Raw genomic sequence first — 16,699 nt, 5'->3', positions numbered from 1 at the left:
GGCAAAACAAAACCCCATCCTCACAGAGCTTACCATTCCTTCAACAAGTCTCTGAGACAGCGGTTCTCAACCTGTGGGTCGCGACCCCTTTGGCGGTCAAACAACCCTTTCACAGGGGTTGCCTAAGACCATCCTGCATATCAGATATTTACATTACAATTCATAACAACATTACAGTTAGGAAGCGGCAACGAAAATAATTTTATGGTTGGGTCACATGAGGAACTATGTAAAGGGCCAGAAGGTTGAGAACCACTGCTCTGAGGGCTTACTGTGTGTCAGGCTCTAAGCGGAGATTCAGCAGTAAACAAAACTAGAATCCCTGCTTTCGTGGAGCTTACGTTCTGGTAGAGAATGCAAATAAATATGTGCCTAAAGAGGAAAATAAGGGGAACAGGAGTTTGCAGAGGTTTACAGGGACAGTGACACTATGGAGGTATAAGTATATACTGTTCATTCAAGAAGTTTGGCAGTGAATGAAAGAGCAAAAGAATGGGTGGTGAGAACAGTGGTGTTGAGTGAAGTGTTTTTCAGGATAGCAGAGGTGGCGGATTAGCCGCTGGCGAATGGTAAGGATTGAGTAGTGAGGACTGGAGGTGGGTGAAGGGCACTTTAAAGAGCTTTGCTGGCAAAGAGGGAAGTCGGGAAGTGCACTCGCTAGTGGGGAGGCTGCGGGCAATGGAGGCCTTGGAGACAGAGCCAGCAGTGCCTGGACAGCAGCAGGAGAGGAGGGTTAGCACAGGGAAGGCCTGGAGGGTTCTGTGTAATCCAGATCGGAGACTGGTCAGCAGTGGAGTCCAAAGTTGCTGAGATTCTAAGTAGCAAGGGTGGAAGCACATGTTGCAGCCATGTAAGGAGATAGAAAGAGGTGGAAGTAGGAATTTAGAGAGGGCAGGTGAAGTGAATGTCAGGGACTTTAAATGGACTGAGATAGGGTACCACCAACATGCTGGCCCAAGAGGGAATAGAGGGATGTCTGTCTCTTTGATGGAACTGGAAATTGGCCCTTTATCCCATCCCCGCATGCCTGATGCCACACCGAGAGACTTGACAGTGGCCTTGCCCTGCCCTTAGGTAGCCCTCAAAATCAAGTGGACATTAAGTACCTTGATTGCAGGGACCATCCTGCTATCCTCTGGGGCCTAACACATGGTAAGTACTTGGGAGGTCTGTTGAATTAAAGAGAAGCCACACACAGAATTTAGAGAAGGAATATCAGAAACAATATAGTTTAACACTCAAGTTTGCTTTATGAGGGGTATGGGCCAAATTTGAGGTCTCTCACCCTGCCCCCCATTCCCACCAAACCCTTCAGTAGGATCTTAGTCTCCTCATCTTTTAGATTAGATCAGTGGTTCTCAAAGTGCAGTCTGTGGACCCTGGGGCTCCCTAAGACCCTTTCAAAGAATCAGTGATATCAAAACGTCCCATAATACTAAGATGGCACTTGGTTTTCCACTCTCATTCGCATACAAGAGTGCAGTGGTTTTCCAGAGCCTACAGATGTGTGACATCGCAACAGGTTGACTGTGGGAGCAGACTGAGAATCCAGACATTGAACAGACACAAAAATGCCAACCACACCGCTCTCCTCACTAAATGGCTTCTGTTTTGGAAAACTTAGTTATAACTATTTGTCATAGATGGTTATTTGTAATGTTAATGGTGTGTTTTTTTTAATATTGATTGATTTCAGAGAGGAAGGGAGAAAGAGAAACATCAATGATGAGAGAATCAGTGATCAGCTGCCTCCTGCATGCCCCACACTGGGGATCGAGCCCGCAACCTGGGCATGTGCCCTGACCAGGAACCGAACTGTGACCTCCTGGTTCATAGGTTGACGCTCAAATGACTGAGCCACACCAGCTGGGCTGGGCTTATTTTTAAATGAATAAAACTTTAAAGTTGACCAGTTTTGATGTCGAAGATGGTAAATATCAATAGGTAAGTATAAGCAACAGCTCTTTGGGGTCCTCAATAATTTTTCAAAGTGTAAAGGGGTCCTGGGGCCACGATGTTTGAGGCATGCTAAATTAGATACTGTTGCACCCAGCTTCCCACCTCCCTTTTTTATGGGAAACTACATGGTAGGAAGGACCTACAGGCTGCAGTCTCAACCAGAGAAGCATCAGAAAGTGACTGGTGTGTTCCCTGTGGGCACACTCAGGAACCTCACCCAGAAATCCCACTGAGGTAATAATCCTTGGACCAGTTTTTCTGGTTTCCTAAGCTTCATCACCATCAACACTACCCTCCCACCCCAGCAGGCTGCAGGGGACGGACCTTAGAGTCCAGGGGCAGCTCGGAACCACCCAGGAAGTAACTCTACCTCTTCTGAAAAGTGAAACCCAGTCACTCCACAGAGCCACAGGCCAAGAGCTTGATTAGTTTATTAAATTCACCATCCAAAATTATTTCTACAGAAAGACCCTGGGGCTCGGTGACCAGAGTATCAAGTAATAAGGTTTTTCTCCAGTTCTGCAGCCAACTAACTGGCTGTGTGACCTTAGAGATTCTCCTTTCCATCTGTACCTCAACTTTTTTTTAATATATTTTTATTGATTTCAGAGAGAAGAGACAGAGGGATAGAAACATCAATGATGAGGCTGAGTGATCTATCGGCTGCCTCCTGCATGTCCCCCACTGGGGATCGAGCCTGCAACCCAGGCATGTGCCCTGATCAGGAATCAAACCATGACCTCCTGGTTCATAGGTCGATGCTCAATTACTGAACCACACCAGCCAGGCTGTATCTCAACTTTATTCCTCAGAAAAGAAGGATCAGCCCTCCTGGCCTCCCACACGTGTGCTGGAAGCACCGCTTACAGTGATGGTAAAGGCGTTACTGCCCAGGCACAGCGAGGACCCATCTGTGTGCCGTCATTCGGTGTTTCACGTAGTCAAACACAGTAATTGTCATTCCTCAAAGAAACGTGTTTGTTAGCTTTTCAAAGGTCAGCTTCAGAAAGTTACCACTACATATGCAAATCACGGGCCCAGCAATGACCTCCTGAATGTGAGGCCTGTCCTTGTGGCACCGTGGGTGGGAATGGGTACCAAGCTAGTGTCCTTTCTCTTCAGTGACGCCACATGAGCACCTGCTGTGCCCCCGGCCTGTGCACAGCTCTGTCTCACTCGACAAGCCCGTGAGGGTACGATGTGGACGTGGGCTCAGAGGCTAGGGGGCATGCTCCGGGTCACCCAGCTCACTTCTAGGCCACGTGTTCAGGTTCACGCCTGACTTCTGAGTCCGTACTACGCTGTACTAGAACTTCAAAGTGCTATCTGCATTTCCTTAAAAACATTCAGAATCTAGATCTTTAAGTTAGACTGCTTCCTGTTTCTATTGTTCTAATTTAGAAAGGCTTGAAGGCAATTTCAGGCACGTCCACACAGAACCATACTTAGAAGAAAAACATTCCTGCCAGTCTTGTTTCAAAATCTGCCCCAAGAAAATGTTTCCAAGTCCCTGCGACTCTCCTGAGCCCTCTGCACCACAGCAGCGTGGCAGTGTGTGTGTGTGTGTGTGTGTGGCAGTGTGTGTGTGTGGCAGTGTGTGCGCGCGTGGGAGCACACGGACTTACCTGGAGGTTTGGTTCCAGAGAGAACGTGATGTCACACTCTTCCACATTTTAAAATAATCTCAATGCTCAGGATTCCAGGCGTTTCAAGAGTCAGTTGAAGGACTGAGAATGCTGTTTAGTTCCCCCTGAATTAGCTAAGGGCATGACTTGTCATTGCCTTTCAGGCCCGGGACAGAAAGACGGGAGTCCCCACCCAAGAGGAACGCTGGGAGTCTGAGAGAATGTCTTTCCAAAAGACTTTCCCAGCAAGTGCCCTGTGAAGGGGGTGAGGTATTGATCAGGCCTGGACTTGCTGCCCCTGGACTTGCGCTGCCTATGTGCCAGGACCGGAAAGGTCTGGAGGCACTCACTGTTTGAAAGAATAAAATGCTGGTGCCTAACCAGCCAGCACAGAAGTAAGAGGAAGGCTAGGGAGTCTTACTTTTGGGGGACTGCCATTGATTAGCTCTCTGGCTCTGGGCAAGTGACTTCTCTGCTTCAATTTCCTCTGGAAAACAGTAACGAGAACCATCTTATGGGTTGAAAGATTAGAAGAAAAAAATTCATCTGTTACAATTACTATTAACCCTTTGCGGTCGTTTGTCTACTCTCAGCCACCAAAGCTTTTTTACCGTTCCGGTCGTATGCCTGCTCTCAGCCACCACAGCAAGGAACCGTACGAATCTTAACTCTATTCATTCCTGTATCAGTTCATAATTTCTCTGAAAGCTCTTAAGTGTCTAAGCGACCTTGTCACGAACCAGAACGTTGCCCCGACAAATCGGAGATATCGAAACTCAATACAAACAAACGCGGTCGTTCCACACTCGCCATGCAAAACTCCGTGGCGAGCCAGTCGCCTTTTGAGAGCGAAGAAATCGACAAGCTTAAAGTAACGATGAAGAGTTTTATTTTGGCACCTTGAATACTGACTGACGTAGAAAGTGATAACGTTTGTAGTGATTCTACTAGCAGTGACGTAGTTCCAAAAAAGAATTAATAAATCTTGTTTATCCTTCATAATCTTGCATGCTATGTATCACTGCTCTTTCAATGGAAATTAATTCCGACCAGTACGACACCCATGTCCAAATTTAATACGACCGCAAAGGGTTAATCCCTAAAGGATAACTTTGAAAACAAGAGTTCTTTAGAGCTTCCTTTCCAAATCCAGACGAGCAGTGGGCCCAGAGAGGTTGGATGACTCGCCCAAGGCTACACAGCTCCACCAACCACCAGAGCCAACAGCTTTGCTTCCCTGCTGCCGGGCACCATTCCTCCAGGGTGTTCCGTCTGGGCTGCTGTTCTCAGGAGTGCTATGACCTGGGCTGACCAGGTCCTTTTGGTCCGCTCCATTGTCGTGTCTGGGACAGCCCTTCACAGCTCACTTCCTGGCAGCTCACACCCTCCCTCCAGACTCAGGGAATGTAACTCAGCAAGCTCTGGAGCCTTGAGTCCCCATCCATGCTGAACAGTTTCTGGAACTGGAAGCTGGCATTTTCCTTTAGATTTTGCTGAGTATCTCTCACCTCTAAGTTCAGACTGTGGACTGAATATGAGGTGGACTCAAGTATCAACTCTAAGATCTTGTAGGAAACACTGAAACCATCTCAGTGCTTAACCAAGGTTTCCAGCCTATAGGCCCTCCCCCAGAAACTTCGTCAGCCTCCCCACAGCTAACTGGAGAGGTGACCATATATGCACACAGCTTGCTGGACATATGCGATGACCATCTGAATCCCAGAAGCAGGGAACAGCTACAGTTACCATGGCTACCAAAAACTGAGACAGTTGGCTGCTTTGGCTATGGAGACAGCTGACCTCTCAAGGTCCCTTCCAGCCCTGGGACTCTACAATTACATTGAGCCAGCTGAGGCCATGCCTGCTACAAGAAAATAGGAAGTGCTGTGACATATAAGCCTCAGGCCCGACAGCAAGGATTTTGTCAGAAATATCTTAGAAGTCACCTTAGAATTCATCCGAAGTGCTGAGTCACAAGGATACCTCTGACACATTGTTAAGCAAAGCCTTGCTTTTTTGGGTATAGCACTTGAGACCTTTGACAAAGGGAGTTTGCTACCACCATGTCTAATTCTTCTTCCTCTTACAGCTCTGGCCAGTCATTTTGATAGCTGTTTATTCCGTATTGTGACCAGAGAAACAGCCCAGAAAAACTTGCGTCACTGGGCACAGAGGGGCGTGCTCCTTCAGACAGGACGCATGGATCACGAGCCTTCTAAGAACAGGAGGAAGGAAGTTGCTCATAAAGGAGACAGATGCTAAACCGCTACTCTGTCTCCTCTGGCCAGTCCTCTGCCTGCAGGAGCGTGGTTCTCACTCCACAGGGCGGGTGGAGCGCTCTTAAAACTTGACTACAGCAGCTCCCTACCTTCCTGAGTCAGGACAGAGCAGGGAAGTGGCGCAGCCAGCCCTGCGTCCTCCACCCCGGGTGCAGTCACAGGCCTGGCTGCACCCTTTCCAGACCCGACCTCAGGACAGAGTCTGTAGGTATCTCTGAGACTCCGAGAGTAGGAGAGACGCCCAGAAATCAGTGTGGCCAATGCTTATGAAAACAGCTGCCAGTCTTGCCTTATTTCTGATGGAGGAAGCTGCGTGTTTATTGGATGTTTGGAGATTATTAAAAATCGGCTTACGTAAAGATTAAATCAAAGCCTTTATTACACATTCCTCCTTCAAACAACCTGCCTTTAACCCCCCCACCCCCCACCCCCAACCTGTGAACTGCAAGGCTTCATGAGTATCACTTTCACTGGACAGGGGTCAGATCTAATCAGGCCACACAATACTGAAAAGCTACACCAAGACACACCACACGAGGCAAACCTCTACAGTCCGGCGTCCCACTCAGGATCTAGGCAAAAGGTTGGTAGCGCTGGCTCTGCAACCAGAGCTCAGGCACAGGAGAGCCACAAGTCTGACCAGCCGTGCTAAGCTGGGGACCAGCTACCGGCTACCATCTGGTGAGGCTCACACATGTGCTTCTTCTCTTCTCCACAGAAAAGGATGGGAGGCAATCTTCAGGTGTGTGTGGGTTTGATTTAAGGCTTTGGCTGTGGTCTGTTGATATAGGAAAATACTTCCTGGGAATGCCATCTCCTAAGCTCCCCATCGGAACCAGCGTATTTTCAAAAATGAAAACATTGAACAAAGAGGTGGAGCCGAAATGCTGACGCAGAGCACATCATGTCAGAATGGTGTCATCGACCTGCTCCGTGGAGTCGGCCTGGCTGGCCAGCTTCTTCAGCGACCTTCGGTTGCACTCGCTCAGCACCTCTAAACTGGCCACGTCCAGGATCTTAGAGACGGACTGTGGGGAAGACGGAACGGGGAGACAGTCAGAAATAGGGCCTCAGGTTTCTCTAACCAAAGACAAAAATGAGTGGTGACCTCAGAACTAGAACCACGGAGGGCATCGAGGAAAACCAAGGAAACCACTCCACGCTTTCCACGTGGCGAGGCCGGGTGAGCTTTCAGTGCTTTGAAGGTTGCCCGGCGGTAGGGACTGAGTGAACAGGGATCTGGGCTCCAACAGGCAGCCCGGCTGGCATGTTCCATAGATTTGGGTGCCATGTGAGATTTTATTGGAAGAAAGGGCTCTGTTGCTAAGAGAAGTCTGACACTACAGGAAGAGGATGGTTTTCAGGCATGAGGCCAGTCCCTGATCGCAATCTGTCCCTCCACGCTCATGCATACAGGCGGGCAGGGAAGAGTGTGATGTTTGAGACAGTCATGCAGAAGGTCTGCAGACGCATGCCCACAGCGTGCCCTGGGAGGCCCTCCAGCCCCCGGCTCCCACCTGAAACACCTCCTCGCCCTGTCTCATCTTGAGGAGGTTGACAATCGCCTGGTCACTGTAGGCCCTGACGACAGTGTTTTTATCCTTGGTGTTGTCGAGAAGAGCCTTCAGGATGGGTTTGATGGCTTGGGGGTCCAGGGGAGGCAGCGGGTCCTTGTTTGCCCACCAGATCATCTTCTCAGCCACCAGCCTGATGTCACTGGATGGGTTCTGCAGACACTATGAAGAGGACATAGGCTTTTTAGGCAGACGCATCCCATCTGTTTCTCCAAGAAGCCCAAAAGTCCGCCCTGACACCCACTTCATCATGGAAACACCCCACTGCTCCCGTTCGCCGCCTTCCCTCCCATGGGAAGGTGACAGGGCGACTCCCTCTTCATCTCATGCCACTCTCCCCCCTGCTCACTACTCTTGCCCACACTGAGCTTCCACTTCCTCAAACATGCCACTTGCCTTCCTGCCTCGGACCTTTTCACTGGCTGGTCCCACTGCCTGGGACGTGCTTGCCCCACATCCTCACTGGTGGTGCCTTTGCATCCATCCTTCAGGTCTCAGCTGAAATGTCAGCTTTCAGAGGTCTTTCCTGACAGCCCCACTTAAGTTAGGACCCTCCCCGGGCTTTCTGTGCATCTCCAACTCCAGGGATCTTGTCTGCCCACTTATCTCTACACCTCCAGGTCCAACCAGCAGGGTGCACAGCGGGTCCTCAGTAAACAAATGCTGATGAACAGCTGCAAACAGGGTGATGTCCACACACGGGCTCTATCTAATCGGGCGGCAAACTCAGGAGGGCTCTGGGAGTCTGCAGGGTGGGGACCATCACCCTGCGGAACCTCACTACTCAAAGCGAGGTCCGTGCACCTCCAGCACGGTCCACGCCTGGGAGATGGCTACAAAGGCAGAGGCTCAGGTTTGGCCACACGTCTCAAAAGGCAGTTCTGGTTCTTTTTTTTTTTTGACTGACTGATTTGAGAGAAAGAGAGAGAAACACAGATTTGTCGTTCCACTTACTTATGCATTCACTGGTTGACTCTTGTATGTGCCCTGACTGGGGATCAAACCTGCAACCTTGGTGTATCAGGATGATGCTCTCACCAACTGCACTACCTGGCCAGGGCCAGGTTCTGGTTCTGACTTGTGTATCCATTCATGTTGGTGAAGCATGCCTTATTACACAGGCCGTGAGGCGCCCCACTATCTGGCTCCCCGGCTTATACACCCCGCAAGAGCCACCCTCATAAGTGCCATGCCAGCTAATGGGAGACAAGGGAAGAGATTTATTTAAATTTGATCCCAGATCTGTCCCTAGTTTTATAAAGTCGGGATGCCTAGAAAAAAATGCTTAAAATACTAGTTCTTAACTTGATTTGGGGTGTCAGGTCTATTTGAGACTCTGACAAAAAGTAGGGCACTCTTCCAGACAAAAACGCACACAGAACCACTCCCACAGCCCTGACAGCTGAGCACCGCGGGCCTGGGCGGGGCCCAGTGTTCCTGGTCGTGGGCCGTCCCACAGCAGGCCAGCCCCTCACCTTAATGAGCAGGCTGGAGAGCTTGGCAGGCAACTGCCCTCCTGTCCCGATGTGATACTTCATCAGGAAGCCCATGCCCCGGACGCCGCTCACCGCGATGGGGACCTGTGGAGAGAGGAAAGAGCTAGGCAGGGCGGCACCAGCTCCTTCCTTGGGGCAGCGGGGCCAGGCACCCCCATTCCCAGGGATGGCCGGGATCCTGCTCTGCACCCCCAACCTCCTCAGCCCTATACCCAATGCTGCCCTGGCTGAGGCAGATGAACAACACGTGCATCACTGGTTCCAGGAACAGGGGTCAGAGACTTTCTCCTTAGAAGGGACCTCTAGGTGCTTCAACCCAAACTCCTCACTTTTTACATCAGTGGTTATCAACCTTCTGGCCTTTTAAATACAGTTCCTCATGTTGTGACCCAACCATAAAATTATTTTCGTTGCTACTTCATAACTGTCATGTTGCTACTGTTATGAATTGTAATGTAAATATCTGATACGCAGGATGGTCTTAGGCGACCCCTGCGAAAGGGTTATTTGACCACCAAAGGGGTCGCGACCCACAGGTTGAAAACCGCTGGTTTAGATGATGAAACTGGGGCCCAGAGAGAGCAAGTTCTGGTCCGAGGGCACAGCAAGTTACCAGAAACGGTAAAACGTGAACCATGCCTCTGACTACCCACAACCCAGTCTGGGTCCCTCCCCACACCATGCTGTCAGTGAGGCTCTGGCAGGGGAATTTTGCTAGGGGAGGGGAGGCCGTCTGCTGCCCCCACGCCTTACCCTGTCTGCCACGGCATTGCTGAGGATCATGTCCTGAACTTCGCTGCTGTATTTGCCTGCACAGAGTCTGCTAGGAGCCACATTCACAGCCACGGAGAGTGCCAGGCTCCGTCCGTGCCGAACCATCCAGTCAATGCCGGACACGTCCGCTGGTGGAAGGACACATGGGGGTCGCCCTGCACTTCACAGCATGCCCTCCCCAAACCCTCGGGCCTGCCCCGCCTCTGAGACTAGAGTGCCAACTCATCCTGGCGGAAAACCCAGCGCACACTGCACATGGGCCTCCCTGCCCCAAGTGGCATGTTAAGGAGAGGGTCTCACAAACCCCTTCAGACGTGCAGCTGGGTCCTTGAGCAGACACTCAGGGCTACAGGAGCACTGGAAACTCCATTTTGTTTTAGCAGCTGGAACCCCTGAAGAGGCTAGAGCAGCTGCCAGAAGACCCTCTGAGGGGAAAGGGAAGCACACCCACAGCTCCCCCAGGGCTGAGAGCCCCCAGGAGAAGTCCACAGTGTGCAAGAGAGACCTACCCAGCAAGCACTGCTGGAGGACTGTGCTGAGCTCCTCCTCCGTCAGAAAGGCACACAGCTCCCCGAGGCATCCGGCCGAGGAGATGCGAGTGTTGTCCTGACAGAGCAGAGAAGGGACTGAAAGGCGGTGCAAGCTGTCCCACCAGCTCCATCGTCACCATGGCAACAGTGCCCAGGACAAAGGGCATGGAAGAAGGACAAAGCAACTCGGGCACTCGAACTGCAGCCCTTCCTCCAGGCTGGGGCTGCCATTCACTACAACTGCCGCTTGATGCAGAGTGAAAAACTACACCCCAGCACTCCACTTAATTACAGAAACTCCAGTGTGGGCAAATGGTAATCTCCATCATAATAGCAATAATGACTGTATTTCCACAGCACCTTGCTTCTTAGGAAGTCTGAATGCTCAACACTATTATCTCAATTACTGTCAACAGCTCTGTGAGGCACGGGGGGGCTAGAGAGGGGAGGCTCCTGCCCACCCAGCTAGAGAACCCCTCAGCTCCCTCCCCGCACAATCCTGTGTGCTCTCTCTCTACTACGTCAGTGTGCCACTGCCACCTACATTCTATTAGGGTTTTCACAGGGAGTCACACTGGAGCCACTTATCAACCCAAGGAAGATAAGTAAAGGCCAAGCCAGACACACAATGGCTCCTCCCTGGCAGCTAGTGATGGGACACTGAGCTGGATTTGAGGTGCTGTGCTATCAGTAAGTGCCAACCTGCTGGGCCTCCCCCAAAACACCACCCAACCAACCGGGGACTCAATGCCACAGGGAGGCCAACGCCAGGCCGGCAAGCTCTGAGGGGGAGGAGATGGTCTGCAGGCACTTGGGCCTATGAGTTCCCAGCCGAAGCCCAGGTGCCCGGCAAGGCTAACGGGCTTTCTGACACCCTCTCTCTCCAACAGGAGCTATTTGAAGCTGCATTGTGGTGAAATGCAAATTGATTTAAATGCTCACTTTTGCTTGCAAGGTTGCTGGCCCTGTAAAAACCTGGGCAGACTATGACGAAAAGAAAGTAGTCTCCCATCTAAACCCCTAGGCAGGCTGTACTCAGACAGCAGGCAGCTGGGGATCAGACCAGACGGGAGGAGACGTGCTAGGTACAATGGCCGGCCCGTGCGGGGCACACACACTGGACGTGTGAACTCAAGGCCTCTCTCCAGAGATCAGCCCCACAGATGTGAGTCAGACGACACAACAGAGGGCTGTTTGTCGAAGGGGAAGGAAATCTCTTATCCATAGACTCAGCTCCTTCTGGGCCTGTTACGGTTAACAAATGCCTCCGGACTGGGTGAGGAAGGACCACACGAACGGAACTGTGACAGAACCAGGAGTCACAGGGCCCCGATTCTGCTCTGACTCCACCGCTGGCAAGGCGTGGACCAGGCAAGTCTCACTCTCTCCAACTGTGCCAACACCTCCCACTGGGACAGACACCAGACAGTTCCCTGAGGGCTGTGACCACACTTTAGTTACCTCTGGGCTCACCCTTCAGCTCAGCAAGTGTTTCCAGAACCAAAAAATGAAGCTTTATTTTACAAATGGGGAAATGAGGGGCAGAGGGGGAGTGTGACTTGTTTAAAAATTAAGAGACCAAATTCATGAGCTATCTGGGACTTTAAAAACCTTACTTTTCTTGTCTATAACAGAGTCTTGCCAGGCCAGTATCGCTCAGTGGTTGGGCCTCGACCTATGAACCAGGAGGTCCCTGGTCCGATTCCAAGTCAGGGCACATGCCCAGGTTGCCAGCTCGATCCTGAGTAGGGGGTATGCAGGAGGCAGCCAATCGATGTTTCTCATCATTAATGTTTCTATCTCTCTATTCCTCTCCCTTCCTCTCTCTCAAAAATCAATAAAAACATATTTAAAAAACAGAGCCCTAGCCAGTTTGGCTCAGTGGATAGAGCGTCAGCCTGGGGATTGAAGGGTCCCAGGTTTGATTCTGGTCAAGGGCACATGCCCAGGTTGGAGGCTCGATCCCCAGTAGGGGGCATGTAGGAGGCAGCCAATCAATGACTCTCATCATTGATGTTTCTATCTCTCTCTCCCTCTCCCTTCCTCTCTGAAATCCATCAAATATAAATAAATATATATATATATAATTTTTTTAAAACCAACAGAGTCTCAATATCAATACTACCTGCCTTGTGCTCACAACCAAACGTTGGTAAACTATAAAGAATGACACAAATGTCAGGAATGACTATGATTGCTGACCAGTCAGCAAGTGTACCAAGTTCTTCTAATGCAAAACGGAGATGCCAACCACAGAAGAGCCCACTAGCCCCGTCCACCTGCAGCCGTACCTCGTCATGTCCCAGCATGCTCTGCAGGAGCGAGACGATGTTTTTCCGGATGACTGCATCCACTTTGGCCCCTGCTCCCTGGATCACAAACCTCAGGGCCTGCAGCATGGTGTCCCTGCAGAACCAATGGCTCTCCTTCACTGCTGCTCCCTCCACCGGCCCAGGGCTGCTTCAGCAGCTGCCTGGCCTCCTCCGGCCACAGCACTCCCCTGCTGACACCTCACCTGACACCCGGGTCCTCCATGGCACGGATCCCGTTCAGCAGCTCTGTAAAGAGGGGGTCCACCTTGATGTGGATGGAAATGAGCTTGCCCAGCGCATCAGCAGCCTTCAGGCGCACCCCCCGGTTGGAGTCCTGCAGGGCTTTGGTGAACGTGGTCTGCAGCTGGGGCAGGAAGGGCTTCAGGGCTATCCCAACCTGTGAGAAAACCCACACCCAAGAGCACAGTGAGGTGGAGTCCAAGTGTGCCACAGGCATGAAAGCAGCTCATCACCACAGGCATGAAAGCAGCCCACCATGAACTGGCCCCTGGCCCAGCTCTCTCACAGGCTAAGAACAGTTTCCCGAAAGAGAGGACAGCCAAGCACAGACAGGGCATGCGCAGCCTCCTCCTCTGCTTTGGCCGCCTTCACGGCACAGGAAAGAGGGGAGGGGCGGTGGGAGGAGGAGCACCCCCACTGAGGGAGTCCTCAGCTTGGCAATGACTTTAAACCTCGGACTCCGAATACGTTAAGCAGCAGGCAGGCGGCGGCTGTCAGCACCACTGAAGATCGATTCTAGTGCCAAGACAGGGAAGCGAACTAGGTGCATAAGGGCAGGTACCACCTACTGAGCACTTGTCATTTCCCTCCCAGAACAACCCTATGAAACAAGAGACCTCCGAAAGTCATCCCTGTACACATGGTCAACCTTCCCATTAAAAATCCAGTTTAGCCCAGATGGTGTGGCTCGGTGGTTGAGCATCAACCTACGAACCAGGAGGTCACAGTTCCATTTCCAGTCAGGGCACATGCCTGGGTGGTGGGCTCAATCCCCGGTGGGGGACATGGAGGAGGCAGCCAATCAATGATTCTCTTCCATCATTGATGTTTCTGTCTCACTTTTCCTCTCCCTTCCTCTCCGAAATCAATAAAAATATAAAATTTTTTTTTAAAATATATTTTATTGAACTTTTACAGAGAGGAAGGGAGAGAGATAGTTAGAAACATTGATGAGAGAGAAACATCCATCAGCTGCCTCCTGCACATCTCCCACTGGGGATGTGCCCGCAACCCAGGTACATGCCCTTGACCGGAATCGAACCTGGGACCTTTCAGTCCGCAGGCTGACGCTCTATCCACTGAGCCAAACCGGTTTCGGCAAAAAAATATAAAATTTTTTAAAAATCCAGTTTAATCCCTGATCATCTACAGAAAAGCAGGCGCACTCGTGACAAAATACAGACAGGTCCAGGACTAAGGGTTTCCTTTTGCTAAAAGGGAAAATCAGAGCAGCTGCCTGGAAACCTGGGGTCAGGAGTTGGCAGCCTGCTGGGAGGCTCCTGGGAGCGAGGCTGGTACGTGTGTGAGGTGGGAACCATCTGTCTATAGGTGGCATCTGACCCGTGGCGTAAGGGGCACATTCCCTGAGGGAGGCTCCATTTGTATGCAGAGTTGCAAAATCACCACAGAAAAGAACAGCACAGAAAGCCATGTAATTTTTTTAAAAAAAAAGACTCAATTTTCTACAGAATAAGGCTGGGTGCTCACATTCCCATTTAGCTGGGAAGTTACTCCCCACACCTTTCTTCAAAAAGGAATAGAAAAGCTAAAAACTGTAAGCTTGCCTTTGTTTCCAAACTTCAAGTAAGAATTCTTTTCTTTTTTTCTTCCTCCCCCCCCCCCCCCGCCCAACAAATCTTGACTCTGTCTATCCGTTTTTTAAGTCTAAAGGCTTATTTATTGCCCCGAAAAACATGAGGAATGGCTGATAGATGCTATTTCATCGAAGTCCCCATTTCACAGCCCTAAGTCAGGCAGGCGGCATCAGCAATCTCCAACTATAGGAGAGGAAACAGGCTCAGAGGTCATTGCGGCCACATAGCTTCTAAGAGGTGGGCCTGTAACTGAGCAGTGTAGTGTGAGTCTACAGTCCAAGGTCTCAGCACCCTCTGCTGTACTGTTTCTCCAGAATGAGCTGTCACTCTGCCCATGACACCCTGGACCAGCCTCCTGCAGACAGATCTATCTGGTCTCTAACATCACCATGGACAAAGAGGATGAACCCATCACTCACTTACCTTGGCCAGCAAGAGGCTGAGTGTCTCGAGCAGAGCCGCCTTCACATTCCAGCTGAACCGGTCCCCCAGGATGCGAATCAGAGGGCCAGTGATGCTGACCACGGAGGGCCTCAGGGCGTCAGCTGAGGTCAGGCGGATCACCAAGCCTAAAGCTTTGGCTGCTTCCTCTTTCTGCTCTGGGCTGCCAGTCAGGACTCCCTCCCGCAGCACTGGAAGGATGGATGTAACTCCCTGGCAAGAGAATCACATGCGAGAGTCAAATCTCCAAGGCACTGGGCCCGGGTGTCCGCCCACCAAAAGCAGGTGCTATCAGCCGCCCTCTCCATAGCGCCATGGGAGAGACTGATTCGGCTGCCAGGATCACAGCCTGAGAGGATGCTGGCTGGGGAATAGTCCTGACTTGCTGTGGCCAGAAGAAAAGAGCCCCAGTTGGCCTATTACACAGGCACACGCACTGCTGTCACCTTTGTGACTCACCCCCAGCTTAAACCCTGTCCCCATGTGACCACCACGGGAAGAAACACACTGTCTGTGAAGGTGCAGAATAGCAGCTGGAGCACAGTCAGATTGACACACAGCTGCTCCAGGTGCCCCACGCAGACCTGGGCCTGAGGAGGAGGCCGAGGAAGGTCGCGTGCCCACAGCACCCTGCACATGAGCCCTGACTTACCTTCTTTGGGAGGCAGAACCCGGGCACGTGCTCGCCTTTGCTCTCATTCCCTATGAACCGGATTTCCTTGTGGAGTTCTTCAATTAGTGCCAGCTGGTTGCCAGCATCCAGCTTCTGTGGGAAGCCAGGAAAAAGCAGAGAGGCTGTCAGAGGTAAGTACAGCCCTCTCAAGACTGCTTGGAAACATTACAGCAGGGGGAGGTCTGGGGGAGTATAACGGAGACTGGCCCTGAACGGGAGATGCTGAAGCTAGGTGACAGGTACGCAGGGGTTATGTTGGGGGGTCTAGTCTTATAATCATCTGGAACCGTCTACAGTTAGAAGCTGGCTGAGGGGTCAGCAGGCCTGACCTTGGTGATGGCGTTCAGCGCATCCCAGCTCTCCTCCAGAACCACAGGGCTGGAGTCGTTGAAGAGACGGATCAGGCCCGAGACCAGGCTCCGCAGGTGGCTGGTGTAGTCCGCCTTCGAGCGGGAGCAGTAGATGCTGAGGATGATGGCGGCGGCCTGCCTCATGCCCACCTCAGGGCTGCGGGTGGCTTCCAACAGGTCCTCGATGATGATCCGGTGCCCGACGTCGTCCTCTACCGAGAGGATCACGGCCTGGCAGTTGGCCATCTCCTGAAACCACAGGGGACACCTGGGCTGAGCATGCCTCCTCCAAGGCAGGACGGACGGCTGTTAGAAAGCCGGCGGGAGTGATCATGACACTCACCAGCTGCTCACCGGGAGTCCCCAGCTTCTCCTTCAGAGCCACCATGACCGCTGGGAGGATCACGCCAAGATGACGGGTCAGGGCGTCGCCTGCCACCGACGAGAGGAAGGCCAGCACCCGGGTATTGACGGGCGGAGTTGTCAGCTGTGGAGTGACGAATACCGTCAACGCAAGGAATGCTGCCTGTGCTGGCTGCTCCAGGCTCCGCAGAGCCCAGGCCGCTCTTCAGGGCGTCCTGCACCCACCGCCCGCCTCCCGCAGCATCTGAGCGCAGAACCGGTCTTCGCGGCAGCCCCAGGAATGCGCTGCCTGTGGCCTCTGGGTCAGAGGGAGCTGCTGCTGGTGGGCTTTACCTTGGGCACAAGGTAGGGCAGCACAACACGACTCTTGATGGCCATGACTTGCTTCAGACCGTCCAAGGCGAACTCTGACACCTCGTCATCATCCTGCAGAGGGCGATCGGGGGCCACACTGAGGCGCTGGCTCCTGTCCCCACCTCGGCTGTCTG

The 16,699-nt window shown here is 52.0% G+C and overlaps 1 protein-coding gene across 1 annotated transcript in view; it reads right to left on the bottom strand.

Moving 5' to 3' along the window:
• Positions 1–4,457: 4,457 nt before the first annotated feature.
• The window catches only part of GCN1 (GCN1 activator of EIF2AK4), a gene marked incomplete at its 5' end in the record, with an annotated part of 49,700 nt that continues 37,458 nt past the window's right edge, over positions 4,458–16,699 (bottom strand). The window contains 12 exons of the mRNA XM_081113716.1: positions 4,458–6,891; positions 7,381–7,599; positions 8,913–9,017; positions 9,687–9,835; positions 10,217–10,313; positions 12,529–12,643; positions 12,753–12,946; positions 14,808–15,038; positions 15,478–15,591; positions 15,828–16,097; positions 16,192–16,335; positions 16,545–16,637. Of these exons, the coding sequence (XP_080969842.1) occupies positions 6,766–6,891; positions 7,381–7,599; positions 8,913–9,017; positions 9,687–9,835; positions 10,217–10,313; positions 12,529–12,643; positions 12,753–12,946; positions 14,808–15,038; positions 15,478–15,591; positions 15,828–16,097; positions 16,192–16,335; positions 16,545–16,637 (1,857 nt within the window). The 3' untranslated portion in view covers positions 4,458–6,765. The remainder of the gene's footprint in view (positions 6,892–7,380; positions 7,600–8,912; positions 9,018–9,686; positions 9,836–10,216; positions 10,314–12,528; positions 12,644–12,752; positions 12,947–14,807; positions 15,039–15,477; positions 15,592–15,827; positions 16,098–16,191; positions 16,336–16,544; positions 16,638–16,699) is intronic.

The sequence above is a fragment of the Myotis nattereri genome (assembly GCF_964212035.1).
Source record: "Myotis nattereri genome assembly, chromosome: 19".
NCBI lineage: Eukaryota > Metazoa > Chordata > Mammalia > Chiroptera > Vespertilionidae > Myotis > Myotis nattereri.
Note: the sequence above shows the minus strand (reverse complement) of the source record. Positions and strands in the feature narration are given on the sequence as shown.